Raw genomic sequence first — 18964 nt, forward strand, 5'->3', positions numbered from 1 at the left:
AAAAAACGGCCATAATCCAACCTTTTACATCCAGATGACACAAGCCAGTAAACCATTTTGTCAAAAACATGTCCTGAAGTCGGTATAAAATCCCCGAATCGGTCCTTTTCAAGGAAAAGCACCTCGCGATGCCCGTCCAATATTCCCCGTATTTTTCGTAATTTTTTTATTTAAAAATAGAATATTAGCGATTTTTTGTACTGAAAACGGCTGGAATTGACTGAAGCTTAAAGGGATATACTATGCCTGTACCAAATTTGGTGCTTTCCTGAAAAAGTGAACTATCGACCCCAAATTTTGGTCTTATCCGCCTAACTATAACGTACACATGCAGAACACACGCCTGTGCTCAGCGTAAGGTCATTTTGTTTGTGGGTAGATCTATATTAAATGGCCACATTCTATGGCGCTGTGATTTCTGCCACGACTTTTGTCAAGAAGTGATACGACTGAGCAGCCTTGGCAGAGTGCTGCGCTCTCTGAGTGCTTTTCTTGTTATTTATTGCGCACCACAGGGCTGCAACAAATCTCCACTGAATGTTAAACTCTAACTTTGCCCGTTGTGTCCTCCTTTACCACATTTCTGTCTCCATTCCCTTATTTCATTTCATTAGCATTCACAGGATTTGATGCTTTTTTCACTCTTTTTTAGTATCTTTACTGGATTTTGAAAACCACGCTGATTTGTCTTTGTGTATTAAATGTACAAATAGACTGAGTAAAATGACAGGTTGATTTTCTTTTATCTAGATTTATGACATTTTGGTTTCCCATTGAAGACAGTGTCCCCAGTCTTTTTCAGTGGATCTTAGTGTGTGGGTGAGCTTAGCAGGTGGAAACAGGTGCAGTTTCTTGATAAAATGGTTACCAGAGCCGCACAGAACCACCTCATCTGTACAAACACAACCTCAGCTGCCACTTTCCTCCCATGTTTGAGCAAACAGCTCTGTTTGGACTCCAAACTTCAGAGGCTCAAGCTCAAGATTAAAAGCACATCACAAAAATAGCATTAAGTGTCTGTCATTATATGTACACAGTAACGTCAGCGCTGGCATAAAAGCACTGCAAAGCGAAGCGAAAAGGCCAACAGACAAAGGTCCTTTGTTAATCTTACTGCAGATGAAAACATCTTGTCACAATGCAATGCTCTGCTGTGAAACCTTGAGTCCTGGACGTCATGTGAGGTTTTTTCTTTGACAGGTACCACCCACCTTAACATTGTCGCACACCCTTCAACAACAACAGCTTTCTCGTTTTTTCGATTACCAGTATTTTTGTTGACCCGTTATTGATGAATTAAATGTGCTACTTCAGTTCTGATGCAGACACCTCTCTCTGCCTATCTTCTCTCTGTAGTCTCACAAAAAACTGATGAGTGGCAGAGGCTATGCTAACGGCTAGCAGCTTAGTTAGAAGGCAGCCACAGATTAGCCTGAAACGGAGTCTGGGAAATAATAATTGACACTGATTTAAGATCTGGACCTTAGTTTTCAATAAAAGTGACAGAACAGTAAAAGATAAAAAAGATTAATAAAACAGAAGAACAGCAGGAGACAAACTGATGAATTCCAGTCATTCCTACATAAACAGAGAGCATCCTAACTTAATCACTTCTACTGCTATTTTACATCTTCAGCTATAGTTCTCCTCATTAACGAAGAAGCCTAGTTAGGAATGATAGATTACCGGCTACAACATGTTGTTAAAACATTACATATGAGCTGCAAAACGCAACAGAACCAAATCTGCATGCATGAGACCAATCCCCACTCCACATCCAACAGCACCCAGAGGACTCACTGTGAATTTTATGGTGACACAGGACACCTCAAGAGGTCCAATGTCCATGTGGGGATCAGCTTAGAGCTGCTTTGGCGGAACAGGGAGACGTAATGTTGTGGCCGATTGCATATTTGCTCTTAAAGTGTAACACGATTCTTTTTTATTCAAAATTTAAATGAGACCATTAATAGAATGAAGGAATTTTTGTGTGTGTAGAGCATATATAGATATAGATACATATTAAATATTAAAAGTTAGTCAAAGATGTCATATTTTATGGTCCCTCAAAGAGGAGAGCGTTGGGGTTTCACAGCGAGAGGACACTGGCTGTGAGAGGAAAACAACATCAGAGCGAAGAAGAAGGAAGCGAGCAGCAATAAATGACAAAATGAGGATCAGCAGTAAAGAGTCCACAGACATCATTTTACTTTCATCACAGCGGGAGGCCGATGGATATTAGGAGCAGCTCTATTGCAGCCATCACTTCCTCAATGAGCACACTTAGCCTGCTGCTCACCACACAGAACTATCACATCCTGTCAAAAGTATTAATGTGCGCACACGGGCACATGTAAACAAAGACACGAGAATAAAAACTGCACAGGAAGCCAGCACCCACCTGAGAAAGCTTCAAGACAACCTGAAGTGACGCTTTGGAGAATAGAAAGCATGCTGAGATAAGTCTAGGCCCGGTTTCCTACTTCTGTACCGCGCTGGTTTTAAAAACAACATGTTCTCGTGATTGTGAGATGCTTGAGACGCCTGAAGGCATCCTGGCTTTTGTACAGTTCAATATCCACCTTCAGCTGTGAGTCATCTCACATGACTACATACGTAAGCCCTTATGTGCACCCAGCCTTGCACACACCAACATGTAATACAGCTGCTTTGAAAAGAGTCTGCCTGTGGACTCCTTCACTGCCTTCTAGTGAAGAAGATCTTTTTAGACTTATGGATAATTCATAATTTAAAGTTCTTTTCTCTGCATAAGCACATTACAAAGCATGATTCAGAATTAGTGTCCTAAAAATTTGATGCCTTCCTCCGGAAACTGGGGCTTTAAGGGCAATAGAATAAACACACTTAAAGGCAGGGTGGTGTCCTTTTACACGTTGTAAGCTTCATAAAGAACAAGACGACATGGTCATCAATATCCCCCGCCACATGTGATGTCTATGAGAATATATCCAAAATAGTGATCAAGGGCCATAACTGTGTTAAATATTATCGCACAGGTCTCATTTTCGAACTTGATCAAGGTGTCCATGGTGTGAAGCTACACACTAAATTTCGTAATCCTAGCTGTAATAGTTTCTGAGAAAAGCTGTCCCCTTCATCTCGGACGGACGGACGAACGGACGGACGGACGGACGGAAGCACAGAAGCACGGATGGACGGAGGCCAAACCTATATCCCCCTTTCCACTTTGTGGTGGCGGGGGATAAAAAAAACACTAGAAGAAAGGCAAAAAAAATTCAACCTCCAAGTTTATTCTTGGGAACAATTGGTTTCAGCATTCAAGCAAACTTGCGTTTTTCTACTGTGTATTCTCATTCCACTTATTCCAGGTGCTGAAATGTGTGTTTGTCATGCAGTGAGGCCTGTAACTAGAAATGTCTGATATCGGCTTTTTTTGCCGATAACCGATATGCCGATATTGTCCAACTCTCAATTCCCGATTCCGATATCAACCGATACTGATAAATGTGGGCTATGTAACTAATTCTGGGTAACATCGCATATCTCCTGTTGTGGAATTAACTCATCATGCCTAGTTTTATTGTGATGCCCCATTGGATGCATTCTCAAATACAACAAGGCTTTCAAATGTAAACATTGTCTATGCAAAATAAGAAAACTACTTCAATTGAAGTTATGGAAAAAATGCCATATTTTCTTTTCTTAATTGTCTCAAACAACAGTTCACACTCTCCCTCCCTCTATCAGTAAAATCCAGGCATTATTTTATCGGTTTTCATGATAGGCAAAAAAAAATGATACTGACTGATATTACATTCTTATGCCGATATCGGGGCAACATTCTCGGACATCTGTACCTGTAGCTAAGGATTATTTTCATCTGTGATCAATCCGGTGGTTATTTTATTAATGCTATTCTTTTGTAGTCTGTAAAATGTGAGAAAACAGCCAGTATTGTCGCTCAATGTTTCTCTCAGCAATTTCATTTTCATTTTATCGTTTATTTCATTCGCCAAAAACAAATACAACATAAATACATATGCAACAAAAAATATTTGAATGAAAGGGTGGCAGAAAGAGGTAAAAAAAAACTTAGGAAAGAAGTAAAAAACTTATCCAAAATATGACAAATGTCTTGTTTGATCCACAACCCAAAGATAGTAAGTTTATTCTCACAGAGGACTAAAGAACACAGAAAATATTCATATTTAGGAAGCTGCTTTTAAAGCATTTTGACTTTTTTCTTTAAAAACTGCTCAAACTGATTATAAAAATAGCTTACAATTCATTTGTAGACTGCAGCTCACTGATTATTCAACTGTTACAGCTCGACATGCAGCTACTTTCAGTCGAGAGCTTTTACAAACTTTCCACAGCATGAGTCTGTTCAAATTTTAACTTAGTTATTTAAAAGTGTGGGAAAACTCACAGGTGAAGCCATTTCCAAGGAAACAGTGACAGCTTACATTACTCTTGTGACTCCAGAGACAGCAAAAGTAAACACATCATATCTCGGTAGTTCACGCTGCACGAAAACAAAACTTCCAACTAATCAAATTCTATATCATTACATAATCAAATTACTTCGATATTTTCCATCTTTTTGCATTCTTACTTACTGTCTCTCATTCCTCCTTCTCTCTTATTTCAATGTGCATCACAAAATGAGGAGAAGCACCTCCAGTGCAGCCACCCAGAAAGACACAGCTTCCCCCAGTGGGCATGAGGATGCTCTGCGTTAAGGGGAACATGCGCTGCAGACACGCAAAGACACACAACTGTGGTAAAATGGGGGAACGCACACATAAGCGTACATGTGTCCCTACGCGCGCACGTTCACACGCATCATTTGTGCGAGCGCGTTCAGCCGCACATGTTCACAAAAATTGCTTCTGGCCAAATGAACCAGCAAATCCCCCATCTGTAGACGTATCCCTGACAGTGTAGCAAAGCAGAGATGCACAGACTTGACATGACTTGGAAATGGCACTCGTCCAGCTCTCTCTCTCACACACACACACACACACACACGCACACAACACACACTGAAATAATCAACCAGCCGTTCAACAACCACAAGTGGATGCTGTAAAGCAGAACACAAATCTGTGCAGAAGGCCCGTTTTGTTTACCTAAGCTGTGAATAAAAGCATCACCTGACACCGCTAATTAATCCAGTAAAGATACGGCACAAGAGGGAAGGTTACTTTTAGAAACGACAAAATAGCTCCACCGAAACATATGTTCTTTTTTTTCTTTTTTTTTTGCTCCCAAGCGTCTCACAGATGCGGAATATTTCGCTCACCTTCATAGGTTCCACTCTCTAGCAGGGCTCCACTTTGCTCCAGTTCCATAAAACGCTCCACACTCACGAAATTGTAGTCCACGCCGGGCACCTCCCCCTCTTTAGGCTGCCTGGTGGTACCTGCAGAGAGAGAGAGAAAGGAAGAGGAAGGGAAACAGAGAGAGAGAAGAAGAGGTCATTGGAGCCAAATAGGGCCCTTGAGATGAAAAGGCAGGAAGGCAGAGAAAGAGCTCAGAAAAAATGGGGCTGGACAGAAAAAGACGGCAGATTTGAGGCCACAAAGCATATGAGAGGAAGTAGGAAGGGAAATGGAACAGAAGAGGCTGACTGAGGAGTCATCGCTTGTGATAGCCAAATCCATTCACACAATTGCGTGTGAGTGACAGTGAGAGACCGAGAAAGAGAGAGAGAGAGAGAGAGGATCTCCAACAGCAGACCACCATCATTCAGTCCCTACAACCCGATCCGGTGCTGTTTCAGTAATGAGAGAATCAATATGGCAGTTTTGTCGAGCATAACTCAAACCTCCTTACACTTCACACAATACTGTGCCGATTGGATTATTGTCGAAACAACAGGAAGGCAGAGGCACCACATTACCGTGCCGCAATTAGAGCCCTCCTGCATCAGCGCTCTGGAGATCTCCATCAGCGCTGCGGCGTCGAGGCTCGGCTCTGTGATGGCAGCGATGGGAGTTTTGAGTTTAATGAGGTGCTGTGTTTGTGCCTCTGCCAAGTGGACTTGCGGCTCGGGCTCAGTGAAGTCTGCTGGTGTTGATCCCCGCTCTCCATCGATCATGCCTGAAAACAGTCATTGGCCCGGCGTGGAGAGGGGAGGCCGCTCACTGAGCCTTTACCCCGCATGGTAGCAGATAAGTCCGATTGATCGGCGCCGTGCAGTTGCCAGAAAAGTGTAAGATGCGTGTTCCAAGTGTGGAAAAGGTAAAAAGTCTGCTCAGCTATGAATGGATGGCGTAAAGCTGGCATCACAGCAGAAGTGTGAGCTGTGGGAGATTAAAACAGCAGGTGGCAGATGTGCTGTGGACTCATACACTGAGTGAGTGGGGACTGCAGCATCCTCTAACTCTCCCCTGAGTGTGATATCTTAATCATTAGATCTCTATTGATTGTCTGTCACCACTTTACTCCTGTAGTGCATCTACTGAACATTCCTGACGGTATTTACTTCACCACTGGGAGCAAAGACGGCAGCTTAGCAACACCTAATGAGCGAGGAGGTGACGCTCAGACCATCAGACATCCACCGAGTGTTCATAAAACTGTCCAACATCGCGACATCGCTGTGTACAGACGAGGTGTGATTGTTTGTGCTTATCTCTGTCTGTGTGTGTCTACGTGTGTGCACTTGTTTGTCTTCGGGACTCTAAATGGTGGTAAAGTGCCCACTGTGCCAACAGTAATCCTATCTCCAAGCTGATCACAGCTCAGTAGGACACTGTAAATCCACAACGCCACAGGTATGAGTGGGAGTGTGTGTGTGAGCGTGCATCTGTCTGAGTGTGTCCCATGGTGCACTCTGACTCTGATCAAATCTGATAAACATGTTGTGAATAGCTGTAACGCTTAGAAAGAACTCTGAACTGCACAACATACTGTTTATTCAACTGTCAGACGCTGGAGTTGTTAACAGAAACAAAACAGAAATCTGACACACGCTTTGGTGCTGAAGCCTTTTCTGAGAAGCCAATCGGGTCTTGACACAAACATCAAATGTACGGGTGGATAACATCAAGTATCCTGTTACAAAGCAATGTTCTGCTGGGAATCTTTGGGTTCCGGTGTTGGCGATGGCTTGAGGAACATGACCAAGAGCATCCAGTCTCCCAATCTTACAGGATACACCAGAACAAACCTAAACAACCCAAACCTAAACGCTCCATAATCCACAGGGCCCACAGGATCTGCTGTCAACGTCCTGGTACCAGACACCACAGAAACCTTCAGATCTCCATTATCCAGATATAGATATGGATGTTTAAACAGCAAGACGAGGACTTACACCGTATCAGGCAGGTGGTTTAATGCTGAGGCTGATACCTGAGGGCGTGTACATTCATTGTTTGCACCGGAAAAAAAACCATATTGTGCCTCCTTTCAGCAAAGTAATCAAAGTCTTCACAGTATGTTTTTTAGGTTTTCAACTCAAAGACGGTTCCTTTGACCATGACTGTATAATCCTTGGTTTTAGGGCTGGTCTGAACAGGTTGTTTTCCACTAAAAAACAGTGAGATGCTGCTTTTTCTGCCTCCTTCAGGAAGAAAACATTCTCTTCATGATATCTGAGCTGGACGGCTGTTGGCTAGTTGGATCGAAATCTTACTTGTTATGAGGCTTAAGGGAATGACAGAAGCACGCGTCTTCATGTCTTAACAGCTTGTATTTTACATCTTTCGGTTTAAAACACCCACAAAGCACAATAAAAAATGATTTTCACCATATGCGACCTTTAAGAGGAAACTGAACTGTAAGTGTGTGACGCTCATTTTCCTCAGAACGATCAACGCCTGAGCAGCTGCCACAAAAACTACCATCCTGAACTTCCAACACAACTCATTCACCAATGTGTCCACCTCTATGAAAGATGCAAGTTTGTATTTTGTCCAGCCCTCGTGTGATGCAACACCACCGAAACCAACAGCACCAAAACAGAAACTACATTTCCCAGTTTTTTCTGTTTTTAGAAGAACTGACAGAACCAGAAGGTAATTTTTCAAGCTGTAGTGTTTTATGATGTAAAGGGAATTAGTTCATCCGTGAGCCAGACAGACCTCACATGTAAACTGCAGATTACTTGCCAAGTTTAACCAATATGTCAAATTAAGTTTTATTGCTGCTGTCATTTTTAAAAGTAACTCGGGGGCCACTTATATTGCAATTTTAAGGAGGGGATTTCACCGAAATGTAACCGCCCATGCCCCACTTCTCCACAATGTTTCATGAAATTCAGCCTCATCGTTTTTGTTTAATTCTGCTTACAGGCAAAAGAAACTGACTAAAAACCCTCTAAATTCTGACGCAGGGCTACAGTGACGCAATCCAGAGTAGTCGTGTGCTTCCATGAAGGTTAAACGCGATTGTTGACGGTGATGGTCATGACAGCATTTGTCCCTCATGCATTTTGTTTCACTGATCTGAAAAATGATCCATTCCAAGGTGAGCCTTGATACTCTCCAAACTGTGAGTTTCGTGCTCCTTCGCACCTCCAGCAGTTTATACACTTATACATTGGATTGCATTATATCATAAGGTATAATAAATATCTTCCCCACCTCCATGAACTGACTCATCACTGCTCTGACTCAGTCTATACAGAAACATTTTAAGCTCAGCAAAGACAGCCTATAGTGAGAGGCTATTTCATCAGATTGCATTATGCTGTCAGGTATTATCAGACAATCATTCTGACCATTTGATAAACATGCTGGCTGTGCTCCGTTACTTCCAAAAAGAAACGCCTGTGTGAAGATGTTTGGCAGATCTGTACAATGAGATCCACTCCATAAAGCACACTGTGGGTTAAACTAAAAAATATCATCTTGAAGAGCGTTCGCTGCATGTGTGCTGCTTCTCTGAAAACCACAGCCGCTCAGCCAGCCAGGCGGGGCCGGTCGCCTTCCACTGGGTACAGCTATTGATCTGTAAGATCACAATGAAATTATTCTGCTGCCCACACCAGAGTAGGCAGAGCCTGCTGGAATACTGATGACCTGCTGATGGCCTTCTCCCACAGCTTCCTTCACTGGACACACCGACCGAGCAGAGAGAGGCAGAGCGAGAGTGTCTTGTTGGATCTGAGCTGGGAATATTGATCGACTATCTGGCTTTGAGATAGGCAGATAGGCCTATTTCTCCCTTCCTTCCTTTTCACAGATTTCTGCTCAGCGTGGTTTAGCACATTACCTCCCTATCTCCTCTCCCCCTCCTACTAAATGTGAAGTAGACCTTTTATTAAAGAGAACATTGTCCCCGGAAAAAATCCATACTTTGTTTCTTCTGTCCCTGTTGCTCCTTTTCTTATTCATCTTTAACCTCACCAACATCTTTTTTCTCATCCTTGAAAACTCCCCCGGTAGAGACCAGAAATGACAAAAATATGATTTATAATTGATGGATGGAGGCTGAAATGTCTTCAGTTCAGTTCAGGGGATTTTACTCTTTATGTTTTTTTTGCTTTTTGTTACACAGTCGCACAAAATCCTAAATAGAGCTTTATTAATGAGTCAGGATGAGCTGCACAGGTGCTCAGATTAAAAAATGGCAGCAGACTGTACAGAGGAGGCAGTGACGCTCTCCTGAGCCAAAAGCACTGCTGCTGTTGACTATTGATTGGATGTTGTGCTCTCGCTAATAAAGGATAAAGTCGGCCGTGAGCCAAGAATGGTCTTTGCATTGCACTCAGCCGGTGTAGCCAAACCTTTCGGAGGTGACGCTGCGAGTAGGAGTATGAGTGCCACAGAGATTTATGGCTTAAATGCCTTAAATCTATAATAGCGCAGAAAAGCTTCGGAGCTGCTGCTTTAGGGGGTGAAGACATTCTCTGCCTCAAACCATGACAACTGAGCACTGCTGAATTTTTTTTTGCACATTGGTGGGAGTGGAAAAAAAAACGGAGAGATTACGCAGAAACACAACAAGGAAAGTCCATTTGGAGCTAAAGCTAAAATAGCTGATACACTGAAATAACTCAGCTGGGCGTCAGACGATAAGGGGACAAAGACTGTTGCTAAATAATGGAGTGGCAGAAGAGTGGCAAGCAGAGAAAAACAGAAAGAGGCAGCAACAAAGAAGGAGACAGCGAGACGAGGGGGAGAAAAGCCTGATTGGTTAACCTCGCGGTATATCCACAGCAAGTGTGTTTGAGAACGCCACATAGATCCATACCCATGTTTGTATAATTACACAGGAAGTCACCAAGAGGGAGAAGCAGAGTGCTGGAGATTCAGAGCTAAAAATAGACTATCGAAGGACTGATTATCATAATAAAGGGTGGGGGGAAGGCGGTCAAATGATACAGTCTCATTGTGGGAACGAAGCTGTGGGGGATACGCTTTAATCTATAGCATGATTACGGCTCAGACTCACTGTAGTGTTTGTAATACATTTGTAATACATGGAACAGTTGTGCAGCGATCGGACTGAGCAACAAACGCAGATGAGTAAACCCGGATACACTTGGTCCCACTAGAGCTCCGAGACTCAATGCGCACACATATATATATTTAAATATATATTCATGACCGTGTTTGTCTCTTATTGGTTTCTGCATCTCATCCATCACCGCCATCACGCCGCCCTGGGAGTCGAGTGAATTTGTTACTGAAGCAAGACTGAAGCGACACCAAATCTAAGGGTAACTAAAAATAGTCTCTTAAAGGTGAACAAGTGTGACGCTCTATCTCAGTAATCCCCAGGTGGAACATATGTGAAGGATCCACACATGGAGCTGCACACGAGACAGCCCGGCTGTCTGAGCGTAATGTATGTCCAATGTAAGCCGATAACGCCGCGCAGAGAAGAGAAACTTTTATTCACACTTTTATTCTCTAAATGAGACTCTATTTGATTGAATTGGCTCATGCTGCGGTTAGTTTTACCTCTTTAACCCTGCTGGATGCTGAGGTATGATGAGCATCGATTTCAAATCTAGATCACAGTTTGAAATAATGCAATTAGCAAATCGAAAAGGCCGCAGTTTAGGATGCATCTGGTGCAGCAAGTTCTTTTATTCTTCAAGTAATGATGCATAGTCTTCCATTACATGCATGTCATTTAAAAATGGTTACTATGTTACATTTTTTACATTTATTTTTCATTAATTTGCAATAATTAACTAAGAAGAAAAGCGCAAACTCTTAAAGAACAGATCGCTATATACAGTGTATTTAGTAGTGTTTTTATCGCATTTTTGAATTATTTTTTAAATATGTATCGTTTTTTTTTTTTGTGGCAGTAAGGATGCCAGATTTTCACCAGTGGCTTTTACAGTTATTGAATGTTACAGGATTCTACCGCTTTTTTTTCTGGCACCCTTGCTGCCAGAGTTTTGTAGTTTTTTAGAGAATGTTTCATACAGTTTATTTATCTGAATTAGCATATGCTGCTGTTTGTTTTACCTCTATAACCCTGCTGGATGCTTCGGTAGATCCATCAACAAAAACATATGTTCTAAATCATAATTTGAAACGATGCAATTAGCAAATCAAAAAGGCTGCAATTTAGGATATGTGTTATATAATCTAGTCTTTTATTCTTCTGTCATTTAAAGGGTGTCGCTATTGTTTTTGCCTTTATTTTTCATAAAACTACCTCAGAAAATAAGTTCTTTGACAATGTTTATACATTTTTCCCTCTCTGGCAGTAAGGGTGCCAGATTTGTAAAGTTTTTTAACAGTCTTTGAATGTTACAGCATTCTAAAATCTTTTAACACAGTTTTCTAATTGTTTGTTTTTTCTTACAAATCTTAGTTTTACAGTTTATTTACCTGAACTGGCTCATGCTGCTGTTTGTTTTCCCTCTTTGATATGTTGATTTTTCTATTACCAATCAATCGTGTTGTGCAATAGGGCTGAAAAATGAATCAATTTCAGAGAAAGACACACTTCAAAGAGAAAAGATGGTGATTTAGGGTGTATGTTAAGCAGCAGGTCTGACCCAGAGTTTAAAGTGTTGTGCCAATGGTTTTACAAAGTCATGCTTCTAATGGTATCTCATGCATTGGACGCTTTAAATCTTAGCCACAGTGAGCATCGGACTGAAGCAGGTGCCTCAAATCAAATCACAATACCGATGACTGTCAGAAAAATTGAAAATCAGATATTCTCTCCAAATTGTTAAGTACTATTGTGCAGCTGAGGACAAATTGTTCCTAAATTGCAGTAATGACCCCGAGGACTCTTTCTATTTTCAATATTCAGCACTAAAATCTATGAAGTGTTAAAAGATGCATAGGACATTGAAACTTTGCTCTTCAATCTAACTGTGCAGCCATAAAAATGAATTAATAAAAGTTTCCCAAGTTAGAATTTAAAGGGAACATCAGGTTTGAAGATAACACTCCTGCAACTGTGCAGACAAAAAAAAACACAGAGAGATGGAATACAGTGTCCTCAAAACCCTGAACTTGTTTACCCAGAATTCTCTCTGGCACAGAGCGAGCAGACGGTGACAGAGAGAAAGCAACCTGAGGATTGTCTGCATCTGCTGGTTGCTTACTCATAAAACGTCTCAATCTCGTATCAATCACATCTATCATCCATCTGTTTTCCTCCATTGCCTTTTCTCTCGTTTCTATTTTACCTCATCGCTCTTCCATCCATTTCTTCCTCTGTTCTGTCCCCGTAACTCCCTCTCTGCCTTTTTTAATCCGCTCTCCCTTCCTCCTCTTTTTGTTATCTTTCCTTCAAGCTCTGTCTCTCACTTTGGTCTGATGTCTCTTTCACTCATCCCTCCTCCTCCTTCCCTCCTTCTTCTTCTTCTTCTTCATCCGCCCGGTTGGCAGATGTGACGTGTGACAGCAGGTCTATAGGAGAGGTATGATCGAGCACATACGCAGACATCCTTATTTACACTACAAAGCCCCGGCTACAGATGCAGCGACACGACATGGCAACACTCTGACAGGAACGTCTGCTACCACGACAACACGTCAGCGCCTGGCAACGCAGACTTGCCATGGTAACAAGCAGCAACATCTACATTAGCCGTACGAAAATAGTATTTGTGTCAGATGTGACATGCTGTTGTGCACGGACGACCGTTTTGCTCGTTGCCGCCTCGGAAGTCCTCGACTCGAGTCCTTCTTGCGCCACAGAACTGCAGCTCTGTGTTCGCACTTTATCAATCAATTACTGTCACAGCATGGCCACTGAGAGCCCACAGAGGCTTACGAGACCGGGCTGCTCACTCTGTTGCACATAAAGGACACCTAAGGGTTAAAGAGAAACTGCTGTAATGTGCATAGTCCTCCAGTGCACACTCAGGGAGCTTTAAAGGCTGAGATGAAGGCCGACTGTAGACAAAACCCGGTCATCTAGTTCATCAAAAACTGTATCAAGTTCATCAAAAACTACATCAAGTTCTTATAAAGGCCACCAAATGTATCAGTGCTAAATAACTGCTCATATTAGCTTGCTAAAATGAATAGCTTGACATCTAGACAAATCTACTTATTGTCTTTCTTCCTCTAAATCAAACACCGCTCTCTAGTAAAACTCGACATCCCGCTCGTTCAATCGATACAGCAACCAAGGTGAAAAAAGTACTTGTTGTGGTGTTACAGGGGGTTATGTGTTGGGTTATTTCTTAGCTAAGAGCAGTTGCCAGGCAACCAGAGGAGACTCCAAGAAGCGACTGATCTCAGACAAGAAATAGTCCGGCACCTCGTCGCCCACCCGACCCTCAACCCCCAAATCGTTGCTCTAACACTTTTCTTTTACGTTAAGCAAAAATAAAGCGCTACTTGTTAATTAGTGAGAATTGGAGGTGCCGGTCGGTGGTTCTGTTTGTTTCCGAGGCCAGGCAGCCGTTTGATTCTGCTTGCAGTGTTTATGTTAAATTAATTTAACTGGATGTGAGAGACGCATCAGTTTTATCATCTAAATCTGGGAAAGAAAGCAAATAACAGCATTCTCTCAAAATGCCAAACAAGTTTCAAAGAAATATCGCAGCATTATAGATTCCGTGTACGAAACTTCAACACTTTATCAGTGAAAAGATGAATCACGGCTGCTGCATCGATGGCTGAAAACTATCAAAGCGTCTTTACTCGTTCTTTAATCAGGCGCTGGAATGTTTAGTTGGTTGACTCATTATTCGAATGACATTGGGTCGAAATAATTTTAGGTGTTTATCAACACCAAGAGCCAAATGTTGAATGATTCCAGTTTTTCAAATGTTAGTATTTATCTGTATGTGATGAGTTTTGAACATCAGTTTTGAGATTTTATAGCCTAAACACTAAATCCATTTAGAGGCGCCATTAACATCCAGTTTCATTATTGATTAGTCCAGAACTCAAAGATATAGCGTTTACTACAAATAAGAAAAGAAATGCCACCAAATCCTTTCATCTGAGAGGCTGGAGGTCGTAAATGTTTGGAGTTTTTGCTCGATAAAGGACTGAAACTGCTGCTTCTGAAAGTCATTTAACGTTCTTGCACTTGACTTATCAATAACTGAACTAACTGTTGCAGCTTTTGACCAAATCAAAAGATCAGCTGGTATTGAAAATCGCTTAATTAATTCACATGAAGTGGGATTTAAGTGATTTTATTTTTCCATCATTTTCCTACCTTCTAGGGCAAGGCCACTGTAAATCTGCTTGTGTTAGTGAGTACTTGGCTTTTTTCTTTCATGAAATTAGGAACATTTAAAAGAACTGAAGAGGAAGATGTTCTGTTTTTAAGCATGTAAACACATACAGACTGGTAAAGATCTTCCAGTTTAAATATTTTGCCTTTAGCTTGATCTGCCTGGTATGTTTGGACATTTCAATCAAAGAAATGACAAATGCAAGAAGTTGGAGTAGCTCTAGTAACAGGTGAAATTACAAAATCTACTAAAACTGAAACCTCTGATTTCAGTGTAGCCCTTTAAGATCTACCATTGTGGAACTCCGTCAGGTCATATTCTTACAGCTTTACATACTGTTGTGCAATTTATGAGTATTTTTATTGGCTTACATCAATATAACCTTAATATCCCAAGTTTTAATAATACAATCATGGAAATTAGTTATTAGACCACCCTTGTTTTCTTGAATTTCTTGACACAGGAACAGATGAGTGACGGTCATCTCATGGGGTAGAAAGACGTTTCCTGTGGAGACCAGCTAGCAGTTTGGTAGAACCATGTTGGGCTTGTTTTTTCTTGGTGTAATGAACGGCTATCTTGGAGATCTTCAGTTTTTTGGCTACCTGTCTCTTACTCATGCCAATTTCCAGCAGTGCCAAGATGGCTGCCTTTGTGGCTTCACATAATTCTTTAGTTTTAGGCATTTTGTGAGAGCTGACAACTTCTGAGTTGTGCTACGGCTTGAATGTCAGCCGGAAACCACTCTAGACCTTTGCATGCGGAGCGCTGCTGATGACATGAAATGGCCTCTTATATACTCATGGAATACAATGAAGCTGAAGCATGCAACTTGATGGCAACACCTTTGACCAATCGCACCTGAAGCACTTTTTGCACTTACTAAAGGTTTTTCCTTATGTCTGAATTCTTGCTTGTGTTGTACGTCGCTTTGAACAAAAGCGTCGGTTAAATGAAATTGTAGAATTGTAGAATGTCAAATAGGACATAAAGTATTATGGAATCAGGTGCATTTTATTGTTAAGTTCATTGTATTCTTCAGGTAATATACCTTTAATTGCACCAGGGATTAAAATGGACAAGAAAATGAAGAAAACAAGGGTGGTCTGATAATTTTTTCATGACTATGTATTGGCTTATGTCTAAACTATGACAATAAATTGCTTAAAAGTGCAATGAACCTAAAAAAAATTGTTTTTCCACATAGTTCAAAATACAAAAACTGCATAGCTGTATCCCTCAGATTTGTAAATGTAAAAAAAGTTGCACAATATCCTCATTTGTAAACATTTTTGTTATGTGAGCTTTATTGTGTATTTTTACAAACCCATCATTGCAACAAAAAAGCACTCTGAGACACTGTGAACGTGTGAAATGTTACTGTACCGCACAGATTTTTTACGCAAAAAGAACGATGGATCTGTCTTATCTGGTTTCAAAATGAAAATGCAGTCGTGTCTACGCTGGGCTCTACAGGGTCAAACAGTTGCATCAGGTGTTGACTTTCTTCTGTTGGGTCCAGTATCGGCTGCAAAGACAACTCTGTTCCTGTCACTCGGTGCCTGGGTGACATTGAGAAATTACCAGTGCACTGAGGTGTTTCCTGCGGTGATGGAAGTCAGCGGCGATAGGCTGAAAAGCACCTTTATTAGTCTGCAGAGCTGACGGACGACAGTGGGGTTCATGATGATGCACGGAGCCGGTGTGCAGCTGGAAGTGTGTGTAGAGACGTATAGATTGACCGGAGCGAACAGTGGAGCCCTTTGAGGCGTCGGCGATCGTTGACCATCACAGCACGAGCCGCTCGCTGAGAGCCCGGCTCATCACGCACATTACTCTGATCTCACAGGTACCACAGACTGAGACACCATGGTGGAGAGGTAAAACTAGCGACGGCAGCGTAAATACAAAAGGCTTCAGAGGAGCCTCATTTTGTGATTAACTGCTGAGTGAGAGGATCAACACTGTGAAGGGGGGAGAAAAGAGAGATGACACCTGTCCAGGGCTTAACACGAAAAGCACTTTGCAAACATCACCAATTCATTAATCATGTTCAATATTTGCTATTTTCATTTCACAAAATTCATATCGTTCCCTCGCAGTTTCTTTCATCTGTGGAACAACATTAATCCAGCGTGCCAATCAAACTGCAGGGAGCACAGAACCACATCAAAGCATGTCAGCCAGCCCTTTAACAAGAGCAAGCCAGCAGGCAAATCACCCCTTTAAGGAGAGAGTCCCTGGGGGATGATGTATTTCCCTATCTATCGCGCACACACACATATAAAGGCGAGCACACACAACCCTAACAGAGAATGGCTTGTAACGCTCCCATGATTCATTTATCAGCTCGGCCTATTAAATCTCTACACACAAACAGAATAATCAATGCAACAGTGTGTATAAAAAAAAAAAAATCCACATACGTACATCCATGGAGAAGTAGAGTGTGTTTTTGTGTGAGCAGTCGTTTCCCCCACAGAAATGACTCTCATCTTCATCACCTCATTGAACTTCACGACAAACAAACAACCATCATCCCTCCTCTTCCTCCCCCTGTGCTTCATCATCATCGGTCACGCTACCAAATTAGAATTAAAGAACCTTTTCACCTACATGTAGCACGACACCATCAGCAATCTATAAACAGGATTTAACTCCTGATAGCTAAGATTAATGCGTTCCAACTAGAAAAAGAAAAAAAAAACTCGGAGTCTATTCTTGGTTAAAAATTAGGAACAAATTTTTGGATGCAGAAATCACAGATTTTTCTGCAGCCAGTCAAATTTAAAAAAAAATCAAACACAGATGGAAGTGGGAGAATTTGGTAGATAAGTGCGGTGACAGCGTCCTTTGCTGAGGAAATCATTACAGTTGAATGGGCTGGGAGCGTTCGTTTGGAGGTGCAGACTTTGTCCCTGTGTATTTATAGTAGCTGTTCATGTTGATTGCACATCATCAGTGGCATAATGAGTTCTAATCTAACTCCGATGCGTCGCCACATTGGCGGCCGTGCTGTCTGAGCCAAAAGGTTGTAAAAGTGCGAATGCACTGGTGACTGTGAGGAAAGCAGAGAAAGCTACAATATGAGGCTTCAGCCGGCAGACACACATTGACCAGTCGTGTTCTGTAGCTTTGAAATAGCTGAGTGGTGACTGCTTTCATTTTAAACCACTAACGTAATCCAGAAAGAAATGCTTCATAACAAGCAAACATCTTTGAAATTCTTTTTTTCAAAGCTTTTCCCACAGGAGCACAGCAGCTCTCTGTGGACAGGACGGCATCGTAGGTTGTTTTCTTCAGTGTCTTCACCGAAAAATACTCTCAGTAGTACGCAAACTCTGTCAAATGATTCAGGGGATTCTAGCTAAGGTTCAGTCACCGGCATCAGCTCCATCTGTGCATTTCTACAAACAGATTCATACCATGACACACAAAATGCTTTTGGAAGCCGCACATACCATGTTCAGACAAAGAAAAGAAAAAGTCTGCAGTTGTCATAGAGACAAACTGCTGATGGGAACTGCCCAGTCTCCTCTTTCCAGATGTAAGAGGACTTGAGCTCTTTTCATTATCAATAAAGCAGGAGAGGAGGTGAGAAAACTGAGATACCACAGATCAGGCAAGAAAGAGACATCAAGAAGAAAAAAGAGTCATGTTGGTAAGAACTCTAACAAGAGAAGGTGAAGAGGGGATGTATATGAACACCTGTGACCCACATGTGGGGGAAAAAATGGCACTGTAATATTTTGTTTGCCTCTAAAGTATATTATGACATGATAAAATACAGGATCTTTGGAAAGATGATCATTCTAAAGTGATTACGGTGATTGTGTGGGGAAGTGCATCTGTATCAAAAATAAAAAAATAATTTCATAAAAGCTCAAAAAGATCATTTTAACAAGTCATTAAAAATAGTTTTTTGCTTAGCAGTCATCATACAGAGCTCTGTGGTGCTGATTTAAACGGTCGTACAAATCAGTCATGTTGCCTTTACTGCAAAAAAAAGCACCTGTTTTTGGTCAATGTCCTAGCTGAAATAGTTGAACACAACTGATGCTGCATTTCTGTTTGCAACCAAATCTTCCTTTTCCATGTTTGGTTCCTGTTTTCTGAGCACATGTCAGCTGACTTCAATGTGTCCAAGAAACCTTAAAGCTGTGTAAAATGTGTTCTATCAGACCGACTTTTCTTGTAAATTAGTTTCGGACAATGAGAATATTGTGAGCGTTGTTTTTGTATCAAGTTGTAGAATGATGTGTTTTTAGGATTTAATCTGGCTTTTTGCTCATCAGACGTCCTGTGATGTGACTACTGCCGTGTTGATGCTTGTATAGTCACTAATAT

At 41.6% G+C, this 18964-nt stretch overlaps 1 protein-coding gene across 10 annotated transcripts in view; it reads right to left on the minus strand.

The window, feature by feature from the left end:
* LOC110971512 (membrane-associated guanylate kinase, WW and PDZ domain-containing protein 2-like) overlaps window positions 1–18964 on the minus strand; it is a 123369-nt gene that overhangs the window by 63752 nt on the left and 40653 nt on the right. For all 10 annotated transcript variants that reach the window (XM_051951493.1, XM_051951486.1, XM_051951485.1 and 7 more), the window contains exon 3: window positions 5288–5407. In XM_051951493.1, the coding sequence (XP_051807453.1) occupies window positions 5288–5407 (120 nt within the window). The remainder of the gene's footprint in view (window positions 1–5287; window positions 5408–18964) is intronic.

Source organism: Acanthochromis polyacanthus, chromosome 8, assembly GCF_021347895.1.
Source record: "Acanthochromis polyacanthus isolate Apoly-LR-REF ecotype Palm Island chromosome 8, KAUST_Apoly_ChrSc, whole genome shotgun sequence".
Taxonomy (NCBI): Eukaryota; Metazoa; Chordata; class Actinopteri; family Pomacentridae; genus Acanthochromis; species Acanthochromis polyacanthus.